General features: G+C 42.3%; 2 protein-coding genes across 2 annotated transcripts in view; one reads left to right on the plus strand and one right to left on the minus strand.

Moving 5' to 3' along the window:
• LOC306742934 (C-type lectin lectoxin-Lei1-like) overlaps positions 1-11,340 on the minus strand; it is a 29,627-nt gene extending 18,287 nt beyond the window's left edge. Inside the window, exon 1 of the mRNA XM_079225391.1 lies at positions 11,256-11,340. Coding sequence (XP_079081517.1) covers positions 11,256-11,325 — 70 coding nt within the window. The 5' untranslated portion in view covers positions 11,326-11,340. The remainder of the gene's footprint in view (positions 1-11,255) is intronic.
• Positions 11,341-11,915: 575 nt separating this feature from the next.
• LOC306742531 (piggyBac transposable element-derived protein 4-like) lies at positions 11,916-13,898 on the plus strand (the record flags this gene model as incomplete). The annotated part of the gene is made up of 3 exons (XM_079224922.1): positions 11,916-12,022; positions 12,277-13,540; positions 13,884-13,898. 3 exons carry the CDS (start codon positions 11,916-11,918, stop codon positions 13,896-13,898), a joined length of 1,386 nt encoding a protein of 461 aa, XP_079081048.1.
• Between the last annotated feature and the right edge of the window lie 275 nt (positions 13,899-14,173).

Consider the following 14,173-nt stretch of genomic DNA (forward strand, 5'->3'; position numbering starts at 1 on the left):
TAATGAGGAAATGTCCTATTACAAGTCATTTTCATTCACAAGTAGTATTGTTTAATTATAGTTGTTTGCTTATTTAGGTTAGATTTTGTTGATGTATTAGGATAGTTTTTTCTTTTGATGGTTGTTTACTTCGTCTTTATACTGGTTTGTTAATTGGGTAATACTGTGGGCACCTGGCGTACTTAAAGGAGTAGGCACCGGGAAGCATCTGGGTAGGCTTATGATTTTTTTTTTTTTTTACCAGCTCAGTGTCAGATCACGAGGGAAAGGCAGCATGGGGGGATTCTTTTGTTTGTTTGTTTTATAAGTAACTAAACATCAGTGAAACCGGACTCCCGCATGGACCCCGCATTCTTCTAGCTTTTATTTTCTTTGATTTATGTTTATTTTCTTTTATTCAAGGGACAAATGGCCACTACAAGCACGATTCAAAATGATGATTAGATTTCTCGTTAAAACACTCGGAAGTAAATTTAATCATGAAATGACATGCAAATATATCTTTAAAATCTTATAATATATTCCATAGTTTAAATACTAATCTTTAATGTGTTGATCTCATCATTATCAATCTAAATATTAGTATCATTGTACCCTTAATATAATGGTGAGTTGCGCAAGCGTAGCCTGTTAACGGCGTAACTTAAACATTTACCCAAAAGTATTTATTAATGACTTATGCTGCATTCACACCAAACGCGACACGATTTTTCGCGCCGCGTTTACCGCATCAGTAAAAGAGGAGCCTGAGCCCCTCACCATAAAAGAGGAAAAGGAGCCCCTCACCATAAAAGAGGAAAAGGAGCCCCTCCCCATAAAAGAGGAAAAGAAGGATCTCTGGACCCGTCTAGAGGGAGAGCAGCTTAATGTGCTGTAGGAGGCCGATATCACCAAGTTCACATTCGCTGCTGTGAAGAGTGAAGATGACAAACCTCAGACCTCACGGCTTCATCAAAGCCAGTCGGAAGTGTGTGTGTAAATTACATGCCGGCCGCCATGTAGATAAGATCAATAACATAAGAACATTTAGTTTATTTAATAAAAGAACAAGGTGTAGACTTGTATAGATGACTATCAGTTTAAAGTCACCGTCCATAATGTGCTCCCTGCAGATGTCCAGCAGCTGTTGGTGATTAATGCAGATGTCCCCCTTGAGTGCCTGGACCGAGATGACGCGAAGCCCCTCGACATAAAAGAGGAGCCTGAGCCCCTCGACATAAAAGAGGAGCCTGAGCCCCTCGACATAAAAGAGGAGCCTGAGCCCCTCGACATAAAAGAGGAGCCTGAGCCCCTCGACATAAAAGAGGAGCCTGAGCCCCTCGACATAAAAGAGGAGCCTGAGCCCCTCGACATAAAAGAGGAGCCTGAGCCCCTCGACATAAAAGAAGAGCCTGAGCCCCTCGGCATAAAAGAGGAGGTGAACCATCGCGTTCAGCTCCACAGATCAGGTTTGTGTATCTTAGTGATGTCAGTCTGCAGCGGTGGAGCTACAATGTTTTAAAGATGGACTACAAATGAGAACATTTCAGATGTTTGTTAATATTTGTGTGTGCGTGTGTGCTGATTGGCTCTTAGATTGGACAATAAACACCACGTGTTGTAGAAATTCTTATTTTCTATGTAGTTGTAATACTTAACGCTCGATTGTTGACTATTAGTCTCATGTTTAATCTAAAGACATATCTTGTGTGGCTGATAATAATAAAGCTCATTTATACAACACGTATCAAATCAAGCAGCAAAGTGTTTCACATGCAGACATTAAAAGAACACAGGATGCAGCTACACACACATTTCTACATGAATATATATTTATAAGCACATGAACAAATCCGAACTAAGTTTGAAGCACGTAAGCAGCTTTTGTTTCCTTTATATATATATATATATATATATGTATGTATATTAAAATAATATACAAATATTAGTAGTTTGTTCATGTCTTTTTTTAGTTTTCTCTTTAAAAGCCAGGGGGTTAAGAAACAATATAAAACTTAAGGTCTTGGTTTTATTTGCTAAGCAGCTAAAAAGCAATTTTGTATTTTTCCAAGAATCGCACCCCCTCATAAAAGATTGTAATTTTTGGAAATCACAATGGGGCAATGACATTTGGCTGTCCCATGGAACTGATCATTCTGCTGCGGTATCTTGTTTAAAACATAATTTTGGAGGAAGCATTTTATGTTCCGAATGGGACATTTATGGCCACTTTGTTATTAACACTTATTGATTTGTTTTCAAAAGATTCAGGTCTCTGTCTGTTATTAGCCATTTGCCTTAAAAATAAATGATATAACTTGTATTAATGATATACTTGTCAAGAAGAAAGTCAACTACGTGGGCATCCTTGTTACCAAAGAACAATACCGATGTATTCATCATTTTAGTCCAATGATTAGAAGACTAGAAGAGCCGGGGCAAGACCACCAACCCTCTGATTGAAAGACCGGCATGCTAACCACTTAGCCACAGTCGCTTTACTACTCGTTTTCATATGTGTTGTATAAATAAGCTTTAATATTATCAGCTACACAAGATATGTTTTGAGATTAAACCTGAGACTAATAGCCAACAATCGAGCGTTAACTATTATAACTACATAGAAAAATAGGATTTTCTACAAAATGTGGTATTTGTTGTCAAATCTAAGAGCCAATCAGCGCTCTGATCTGGTGACAGTCAGGCGTTTCCCATCATGCATTGGGTCATGCAGTCGGTGGAGAGCCACTAACACCTGGCTCTAAAACCTGCGGCCGCCTCGCTCTCGTGAGATAATCGCTGACCATGTGTGCATGATGTCAGAGCAAGTCGGGATCAAGTCAGATAGAAATCTAACTAGCATGCATTGAGCCTATTTCCTTGTTTCCTCCCCTTGCATGGTTTCCTTGCATCTCTCGATGCATCCCTGGTGGGAGGGACTAAGACGCAAGGAAAAGATGCAAGTGAGGGAAACAGGGATGCATTATGGGTTCATCACAAGTCTCTTTTTTTTTTTTTTTTACTGCAGTGTATTTTTCGGGGCTTTTTGGAAGAACAGCCTCTCGATATGCGAAGTCAGAAAGGTCTGGCTCATTTATCGAGCTCCGCAGGCTGCAAGGACTGAAAGAGGGTCTCCTTGCAGCCTATCAAGAGGGTCTCCTTTAGGTTTGTCACGATACCAAAATTATGACTTTAATATGATAACGGTCATAAATATCACGATACCCGATACTTGCGATACAATACCAGAATTTGATACAATACCACAAATATTTGAAGGTTTTGCAGACGGGTCTCTGTCTGTCAGTAGGCTTTCCTTCACAGCCTGCAATGTAGTCAAAGTATTTCCAAATTTCACGTCTGGCATCTTTTTTTTCCAACAAACCGAGGACAGTTGGCAAGAGCTCCTGCACTTGAGGTCATATCTCCCCTGATCACTCACTGAGTGAGCGCTGCCTGTTGCGTGTGAGAGCACTGGGCAGCCCTGCCTCCATGCAGTTATTGCATGTAGGCAGCATGACAGGGAGCGGAGCAGTGAGTGCGCTCTGATCCGTGCTATTTTAATAAAGTATTGATTAAAAAAATATGCAAAATCATATTGTTTTTAACGTACGGGTACCGCGGTACCTTTTTAGTATCGATATACCGTGCAACATTAGTCTCCTTGCAGCCTGTTGCAGATGTTTGTCTTGACCTGCAAACACATTAACTGTTGCCATCTTCACCCTGAGAGCGTTTAACTCCCCCCCCCCCCCCCAATATAATGGTAGGGGAAACACTGAAGTCAAATTCCTTGAATGTCTCCACTAATGAAAGCTGATATCAGTCTGAAGTCACTGTTGTCCATAATGTGCTTCCTGCAGATGTCCAGCAGCTGTTGGTGATTAATGCAGATGTCCCCCCTGAGTGCCTGGACCTGGACCAGGAGGACCTGGAGCCCCTCAACATAAAAGAGGAAAAGGAGGATCTCTGGGCCCGTCTGGAGGGAGAGCAGCTTAATGTGCTGGAGGAGGCCGATATCACCAAGTTCCTTTTCACTGTTGTTACTGTGAAGAGTGAAGATGACAAACCTCAGACCTCTCCGCTCCATCAAAGCCAGACGGAGGACAACAGAGAGGCGGAGCCTCCAGCCGGCAGGTCAGCTACACCGATAAAAACAGAAACTGATGGAGAGGACTGTGGGGGATCGGGATCAGCCAGGAACCTAAATCCACCTCGTCATTCACCTCCAAATGCTGATGATGTAGAGACTTCAGAATCTTCTGAGACTGAAGTCAGTTATGGTGTTTGGCAAGAACCGTTGTCAGATTCTGGACCTGAAAGTGAAGACAGAGACAATGTTTGTAAGGAAACCAGGGCACCTGATTCTGCTGCACATGCACTGAACTATAAGGAAGCCCTTGTAAGTCATGTGGGACGTAACACTGGCAACAAAACCTTCAGCTTCTTCAAGTGTAGTAAACGGGTTTCCTACAAGGGGTTTCTGCAGAAACACATGATGTGTCATTTTGGAAAAATATCCTCCAGCTGTTTGGTTAGAAAGAAACGTTTTAGAGTGGAGCAAAAGAAAGAATCACGGCCAAGGGAGAATCCATTCAGTTGTGATGTTTGTGGGAAAAGATATACACAACAGGGGAGTCTGAAGAAACATATGAGAGTCCACACTGGAGATAAGCCATTTGGTTGTGATGTTTGTGGGAAACGATTTACAATACAGGCACATCTGAAGAGACACATGAGAGTCCACACAGGAGAGAAACAATTCAGTTGTGATGTTTGTGAGAAAAGATTTACACAAAAGGGAGATCTGAAGAGACACATGAGAGTCCACACAGGAGAGAAACAATTCAGTTGTGAGGTTTGTGGGAGAAGATTCGCAAGACGGGGAAATCTGAAGCAACACATGAGAGTCCACACAGGAGAGAAACAATTCAGTTGTGATGTTTGTGGGAAAATATTTACAGAACAGGGAAATCTGAAGAGACACATGAGAGTCCATACAGGAGAGAAACCATTTGATTGTAATGTTTGCGAGAAAAGATTTACACAACAGGGGAGTCTGAAGACACACATGAGAGTCCACACAGGAGAGAAGCAATTCAGTTGTGATTTTTGTGGCAAACGATTTACACAGCAGGGACATCTGAAGAGACACATGAGAGTCCACACAGGAGAGAAACAATTCAGTTGTGATGTTTGTGAGAAAAAATTTACACAACAGGGACATCTGAAGACACACATGAGAGTCCACACAGGAGATAAACAATTCAGTTGTGATGTTTGTGGGAAAAGATTTACACAGCAAGGGAGTCTGAAGAAACACATGAGAGTCCACACTGGAGATAAGCCTTTAGGTTGTGATGTTTGTGGGAAAAGATTCGCAAGACAGGGAAATCTGAAGCAACACATGAGAGTCCACACAGGAGAGAAACAATTCAGTTGTGATGTTTGTGGGAAAATATTTACAGAACAGGGAAATCTGAAGAAACACATGAGAGTCCACACAGGAGAGAAACCATTTGATTGTATTTTTTGTGAGAAAAGATTTACACAACAAGGGAGTCTGAAGACACACATGAGAGTCCACACAGGAGAGAAACAATTCAGTTGTGATTTTTGTGGCAAACGATTTACACAGCAGGGACATCTGAAGAGACACATGAGAGTCCACACAGGAGAGAAACCATTCAGTTGTGTCGGCTCTACTGGACTTTGACAGAAACTAAGTGAATCAGTAGTTTGGTTGTTGTTGCTGGCACTGATTGGCCAAAGCTCCTTCAGATTTATTGTTGTATCTGAACCTCAAACTAGACTCAGGCATCACGTCCTCAACATCAGAACATCAGACTTTATTGTGTTAACGGCAACGACGACACAACAGATCTGAGATGGAGGGAAGAGAAAAGAAACCAGAGACGAACTACAAATCAGGGAACATTTAGTATTTACTTTTTGTGTATAATTCATTATGTATTGAGAATAAAGTTTCCTGTGCTTAATAATAATCAATAATTATGTTTAAGGAAACTTCTCTGAAGAATAAAAACACAAGTTCAGCCAGCGGACTCGGCCCTATTGCGGCTGAGTGTCGTCACTCAGTTTGATGCGGCCAAATGTGAGCCAATTTGGGCCCAGTTTTTGCCATATATGCTAGATTTAGGTAGTTACAGACTAGACACGGCCTGTTCTGGCCTGGGCATCGGGGTTAATCGGCAGCCAGCCCTGAAACGGTTTCTGGCGCCGTTGATGGATTCCATATCGGGGCTCAAACTGACATTGAAGACACAGGCCTAAACTGGCTTATCACAGCCCGGACTGGGCTCAGTTTATGTCCTGTTTCAGTCCTGCTTATTGTTTATTGGTGTGTTTGGTGTCATTAGATAAACAACATACTCTGATGTCGGCATTGCCAGGTCCTCTTGCCGGGACTTAATATATAATGTACTATATATGTATTAATATATATGAATATCATTTCAAATGCTGTGAATCGCCAAATGATCATGAAGACAAACGCAGATTGTGAATAACCGCTGCTATGGCAGAACAATTGTGTGTATATATTAGGTAGAGACCACTTTCCTCTTCCCAGGGTGTTCGGGCAAAAGACTTCCCCGGGGGCCCGAGCACCCATTTATAGTTCCGGAATGGTTTAATTAGATTAGATCAATTAAATGGCAAGAAAAATAAAATGAAGTTGCAACCTACCTGCTTTGACTCCTGATCGGCTCATTTGCCTCCATGGCCGCTCTGGCATCCTAACAAGTGGTGGCAGCGGTGGGATTGCTGTTGCTGAAAACTGTAAGTAACAGTGGACTGATTGGGCATCTCTGACCCCCATTCACAGATATGAATACTGTGATTGCTTACCATTAGTGACCCCAGACATTTTGGGTGAGGTGTCTACAAGTTCAATCTGTAAACTAGAATTAGAACCAAACCCAATTTCTTGAAAAGATGTAAATAGATATTGTGGCGGCGGGGCGGGGTTACGCTCAGCTGCAGAGGGAATTGAGTGAGGGTGTGGTTTAAGGAAACAGGTGTTGTGATGAGGTAATCAGCAGCAGCTGGGGGCAATTGTGTGTGTGTGTGTCTACCCATTAAAACAGGAGTAGCGTCTGATGAACGGGGAAGGAGCGGTGAGCCGAGGCGATGTAGCCGAAACCACAGACAGCTGATCCGATACAAGCAGGCAGGTGCGCTCGGGGGCGAGGCCGAGAGCGCACACGAGTCAGCTGTTCAGAGATCATAAAGCTTGTTACTAACCGCGAATCCAGAGTGTGTTGCCTTTTGAGACGAAATTCACAGGGTTAACGCAGAGTCGTTACAGATATATATCCCTTTTCAAGCCGGTCAAAAGCTGAATCTGCGTCTGGTTGCGCCGGTTTAAAATGAAAAGGTATTAGTGTGGATGCAGCCTAGTTGAGATGGCATTTTTTTAGTTCCCCTTATAATTGGACATTTCGACTAAATTAGTACAGCTGACTATTTTCTCCAATTGTTCCCAAGTATACCCACAACACTTTGCAAGACAGTTGCTCTTAGCTAGGGCTCTGACATTTAAGAGGGGTTACGATGAAGTACAGTTCTACAGCTGTGGGGCATTTCAAACAAATTGGATGGATTTAAAAATTCCACCAGGAAAGGGGGTCACTCTGCTGGGCATATACCCGCAATTTAGGCCACCTTGCTGGGTTAACATCAGTGCATGTCCCCCTAAATCTAAAACTCATCCGATTTAGTTGAAACTTGGTAAACTTAGAGAGCTGTTCCCAGGAATGCCCCCTTATACGTTTTAGCCTCCTAGACTAGAGCCTACTGTAGATTTGGTTTGGGGAAGAAGTGACAATTCCTGCCATTTCGGTTAGGACGATTGGGCAAAATAGTCGGCCACATTAATGTAGTCAAAATGGCCTTTTTTGATTCATAAGGGAACTCAAAAAGTGCCATCTCATGTGCTTTGTAGATTTGTATGGGGAAAGGCAGTATCCTTAAAATTCAAAAACGGCCATTTCGACTAAATTAGTACTGCCGAATATTTTGTCCAAGAATTAGGTCCTTATTATCTTTCTGGTTCCTTGGTTCACAACAACAACTTGACCATTGTTAACACTTCTACAAGTACTGCTCTGTTGGTTTTGCCTTCAGCTTGTTTGACTTTGAATTTGACGTTGCATTGTCTATCAACACATTGTTTCTGAACCAAAGCCAGCGCTGTTTGTTGTGTACATGTGCATGGATCACAGTTTATCAATTTCTTAGCCTGCTTTCTTTCCGTGGTGTGTGTGTGTGTGTGTGCTTATTATTATAATTATTTCATGCAGAATGATCTGGATCATGCTTGATACCATGTCTGACACCTCCTTACCTTTTGATGCATTGATGTACTTCCAAGTACATGTCAGCTCTCCTGCGTTCAGCAGTGCAGTTAATTTCTCTAATAATTATTGAAAGCAGTTATTCTTTCAGCATTTTAGGCCGATTCATTTTAATTTGACACTTTAGCTTTCATATTTCCCAGCAAGCATTTCAGCTCTCAGTTTATTTAAGTACTGCACTTATGCATCGAGCTGTGAGTTTTATATTCTAGCTTTCAGGTTTCATTCAGGAATGCATTCCAGCTTTTAGCATTCACACGCTAAATGAATGCAACACGCTGAATGAATGCATCATCATCATCATCATCCCAGCCCACAGGTTGAGGTTGCTTCGTAACATCAGGCGCATCAGGAGTGCAAATCCCCAAGCACTTCAGAAAAAAGGATGAAAGCAGCACGGCTGGCATTTTCAACACGTTTTAGACACATGTGAACAGCTCGTACATTAAAACAGTTAGCAGCCAAATGTTATTTTATTTATTTATATAGGTGTATAGATGAGGTCAACATGAAGGTTGGGTTCCCTCTCTTATGAAGTCTAATGTGTTAATGTGACTGCAGTGACTACAGTCTTGCAGATGATAATTACTTAATGTTGTTGTTATCCAAATGAATTATCCATTGAAACATGACTGTATACATCACATCTCAAAGCCAGACTTCATCATATCATTGTTATCCTGTTTTATGTTGTCTGGATTCATCAGTGTTTGGTTCCCTCTGGTTTCTCAGCCTTCAGTCTGTCTTGATGAGTGATATGATGAAGCTGTGTTTTCTACTGATGCCATGACATGAAGACAGATGGATCAACTGTCATACAGCTGAATACAAACAGAAGACACAGGAACCATCAACATGTCTTTATGATGCTGAATATTTATTGCAGTAAATGTGAAAGCTTGCAGTGGTTACAGTTGAAGAAGACTAGTCCAACTGCAGCTCTTCATGTTCACTCTGAACTACTAGAGTCTCACTCTGAACTACTAGAGTTTCACACTGAATTACAGAGATTCACTTGACACACATGTGGTTTTTTTGCATTGCAACTATTAATAGTAGTTATTATGCATTCAATTGAATTATTACATTGTTTGAGTCAAATCTGAATCTGCATCATAACAGTAACATGTGTCAGCCAGGTTAATGCAGTACTACAACATGTTTCTCTGAGGTAGAAGTACACATTAAGTAGTATACAGCTCAGTAGGATGTTTCCATGTGCTTCCGGGGCCTTTTGGTGAATTATTTTGGGGTACGATTAGTGAGAATAGTAACATAATTACATTTTTCAATAACACATCTTTACCTCTGTGATTTAATTCGAAACACATGAGAGGCACAAACTGAACAGAAACATTCACTTCTTACCTGAAACATTCCGATCCAGTAATGAGCGTTTTCCGTCAAAACCCTGTACATGGCACATTCCACTTGTTCCAGCTCTTTATAGCTGTGGATTGATACCAGATCTCCATTTTCGAAGGTCATACAGTGTCTCTGTAATCAAAAGAGATAATGAGGATTATTCTTCATCCTAATTCCCTGATTTGAACTTGTTTTTCTTTTTCTCATGAAGGCTGTTCAGAGAATACACCCTTAACCCTAGAACACTAACGTTACAAACAGTAACACCATCACTAACATCGGGTATATTTCACCCGATATAATGTACCTGATAAAAAATACTTCTCATCCAAATATATTATAATACAACAATACAAGGAAAATTGAAGTACTCTTCTTTTATTTTACCCTCTAGAACTTCTCATAAACAATAAACAGGATCCTAAAAAAGGCTCAAAATTGGGTGAAAAATTAGGGAATCGTAAATAAAACGATGAAATTAATGATTCAAAATATAAATAATGGAGCTATGATCTTGTTCTTTGGTCCACATGTTCCTGGGACATGTGAGTCTTGTCCTGTGAAGGAAAAGTCTCCTTCAATGTTAAAACCACTGACTGTTGAAAAACCAGGGAACGGAGCAGAAAGAAACGCCCACCTTCATTAAGACACGCCTAACTATAATAAGACACGCCCAACTTCAGTAAGACACGCCCAACTTCAATAAGACACGCCCACCTTCAGTAAGACATGCCCAACTTCAATAAGACACGCCTAACTATAATAAGACACTCTCATGTGTTTCCACCTTCAATAATGTCAGTGAGCAGCATGAAGCTACACAAGGACCCACACAACTCAGACAAAAGCAACGCAATGAAAAATACGTAACCACAATCGAACCGGTGAAAATCACCCGACGTTCGTGTTCTAGGGTTATAATGATAAAAATGACCATTCTTTATGATTAATTTTTTCTTTAAACTTTTCTCCAAATTGAATTTTCATTTGCAGTTTTCATTTCACATTTGAATTTAAATGTTTGAATTCAAGTTTTTAATGTGAAAAATTACCAATAAGATTTCCGATTATTTTCAAAAATGCCAAAATTATAAGAAATTATTTGCCAATTCTTACTCTGGGTAAATGACCCTTTATAGCTGTACCTGCTTCATCAAAATACTTGATCATACATAAATAGACTTCTCATTTCCATAAATACAGCTTCCTCCTCTTTCCTCACATCTTCTAATGAAGTGATGAGACTGTGTGAACAGGATGAAGTCAAATGTACTGTCTGTAGTCTGGTGTGTGTTTGTTTTTATCACCATTGCATCTGCATAATTCGAATATGGTCTAACGAACGCCTTCACACAGCGGTCGTCACCGAACTGTTTCCAGCCTGGACCGAGATCCTTAGTACAATTATTGGCCGGATATTTGGTCTGACACATGTAATCAGGATTCCCTGTGTCACAGAAAAAAAGAAGTGCTGTTCGTTTAGTGTTCCTGGTGTCTGTGTAGAAAGTTATTTAGTGACAGTTTGGTTCTTACATGCTGCAGAGGCTGACATGGACATCAGCACCACCAGAAGAAGGACGGCAGTCACCACAACAGGACGCATGGCTCAGGATTCAATGACTCTCACAGAACTCTACAACTGGAATATCACCTGGAAATGCCACACCGTTCAACCCCATTACAACAACCACTTCAGTTCTTTCCAGTTTTTAAACCCACAGATCAGATTAAAGCTATTTCTGTTCTCCTAAAACCTCCACCAAGAAACAAAGAGGACTCACCACAAGCGTCTTCTCCCTTGTTGCATCTCAGTCTAAAGGTCTGTTTAAATACCTTTCACAGCCATGCCTGAGGGTCTGAATGTTCGAACATTTAACTACTTCAACCGCACGTCTTACTTCAGTATTTAAAAAGTCTGCAACTCCAGTATATCTTAGAGATACATATTGTACTTTTTACTGTACTACATCTCAGAGGTATACTGTTTCTCCTTCTAAACCCAGTCCTCACACTCAAATAGTCCCGGCGTGCGCTTGGATTTGTGCTCAAACTGTATACATGTTCTCAGATTTTATTGTATTGCTTTCTTTTAAAATATAATGACAGCAGCATCTTTATTGAGGGGTCATGCTTCTCTCATTTACAACTAATTAAGAGAAGAGAGAAAATTGACTGAGCAATGTACTTTCAGAGATGTGGGGAAGTAGTGACGAGGATGATGGAGGGTCTTCAGAGCCGGAAGAATTTGATTCCTGCGATGAAGAGTTTTATCAAGATAAGATGGATCCTTTTGAAGATGGGTAAGTGTATTTACAAGAACTTTGTTTTACAATATCACATTTAGCTAAATGTGACCATCAGCAGCCAGCCTCTTGCGAATGTGTGCTCATTTCTGGATCTAGGTAGTTACGAGTAGTACTTTATTTCACAGAGAGGAATCACCGCCGCCTGCCACCAGGTCCCCACCAGCAAAGAGGTCCCTCCAAGATCAACTCTACTCACGGCCACCGTGGAAGACGGACAAAGACCCGGACACTGCTCCCCCTGTCTCCAGGTTTCAACCAGCTCGAACACCAGGACCACAGCTCGACTCCACCTCCACACGTACACCCCTCGACCTCTTCAAACTGTTCTTCCCTGAAGATACTGTACAGACACTGTCTCAAAACACAAACAAGCAGGCTGCCGAACAAAGAGCCAACGGGAAAACTTTTGACTGGGCAGACTTGGACGTTGATGGTTTTTACAAGTACATTGGGCTGCTTCTGTACATGGCCAATCCACATGACAGTATTGAGGATTACTGGAGGCAGAGTCAACTTGTCTCCGTTCCATCACAAATCATGCCACGCGACAGATACACAACAATATCTTGGAACCTTCATCTCAGCGACCCTGATGAGGACGTCCACAACGAGATGAAAAGGGGCACGGACGAACATGACGAACTCTTCCAACTGAAACCCCTGATGGACACCATCAAGACCGCCTGTAAGGCCTTTTACCACCCCCACAGAGACCTGGCTGTGGCTGAGAGAAAGGTCTCCTCCAAGACTAAAACTGGACTGACCCAGTACATGAAGGACAGATTCAAGTTGTTCGTCTTGGTTGACTCGAGGAACAGCTACACGGTGGACTTTTCTATTCAGACTGGCAAAAGCCACATCCCCTCCGTAAATGGCCTGTCCCATGACGTTGTGATGTCCCTTGTGCAACCCAGTTACCTCGGCACCGGCTACCACATTTACATGGAAACTTTCTTTTCCAGCCCCAAGCTCTTCATGGCTCTCCATGAGTGCAGATTTTATGCCTGTGGGGCGTGCAGTGAGTACCGCAAGGGATTCCCTCGGACTGATGTCAACGCCCGCACAGAGATGTCAGAGAGAGGCTCCATAAGATGGATCTGTGACGGCCCCATCGTCTATATAAAATGGATGGTCACGAGGGAAATTTCGTTCTGCTCCACAATTCACGCGGCACACTCTGGTAAAACTGTGCCGGGGAGGATGAAGCCGCAAGATGGCTCCCGGAAAAGGGCATCACTCCCCTGTCCCACACCATTAGTGGAGTACACTGAGCACACGCGTGGAGTTGATCTTTCAGACCAGCTCATTCAGTATTACTCTGCCCAACACAAGACCATGTACTGGTACAGAAACCTTTTTTATCATTTTCTGGACATTGCCATCACCAACAGCTTCATTCTTCACAATGAACTCTGTCTGGCCCAGCAAACAAAGCTCATGCAGCGCCAGGCTTTCATGGAGCGGCTCGATTCCCGCCTCGTCGCTGATCCAGATGCGCGTCCACTTGCCCCGGTGAGGGCTGGACTCAGTGGGATGCGATGTGGAGGAGTGGGGTGGAGGGGGAGAGGTGAAGTGCGCACTGCGAGAGAGAGCGAGAGAGAGAGCGAGAGAGAGAGAGCTGTGAACATAGCAGTCAGGCCTCTTATTTCGGAACAATGAACCGTAACAGTTAGGTTATCAATAAAAGGTAAGCCTCCTACTTCTTTGTTTTCAGCCAGCTACTCAAACAGACAAGCATGTTGACATTTTCAGACAACAGTGAAGCTCGCTTCTTTTGCACAACATGCCCAGACACTGTCGTTGGATGCGATGCGCATTATATCAGCTAGACTCTCATCCTCCACAACGTTCACAGGCCGACACGCAGTAGCCACCCATGTAGCTATGGCTGCAATAAGTTTGTTCTTCGTTGTGGTGTCCATGTGTTTCTGTCCGAAGTCATCCATTCTTGTCTGGCTATGACGAGGGGGCGCAGAGTTAGCATCAGCTGTGTGCTTGGCCATCAAGTGGTATTTCAGACTGGATAGACTACGATGATAGCTCAGTTCACAATGACAAATGGCACATACCACTTTGGTCTTGTCAAGGGAACCATCTGACAACTTTTTGAAAGTAAACATTCCATTCATTAGCGTCTTATCATTA

Source organism: Taurulus bubalis (genome assembly GCF_910589615.1).
Source record: "Taurulus bubalis genome assembly, chromosome: 10".
In the NCBI taxonomy this organism is placed as follows: domain Eukaryota; kingdom Metazoa; phylum Chordata; class Actinopteri; order Perciformes; family Cottidae; genus Taurulus; species Taurulus bubalis.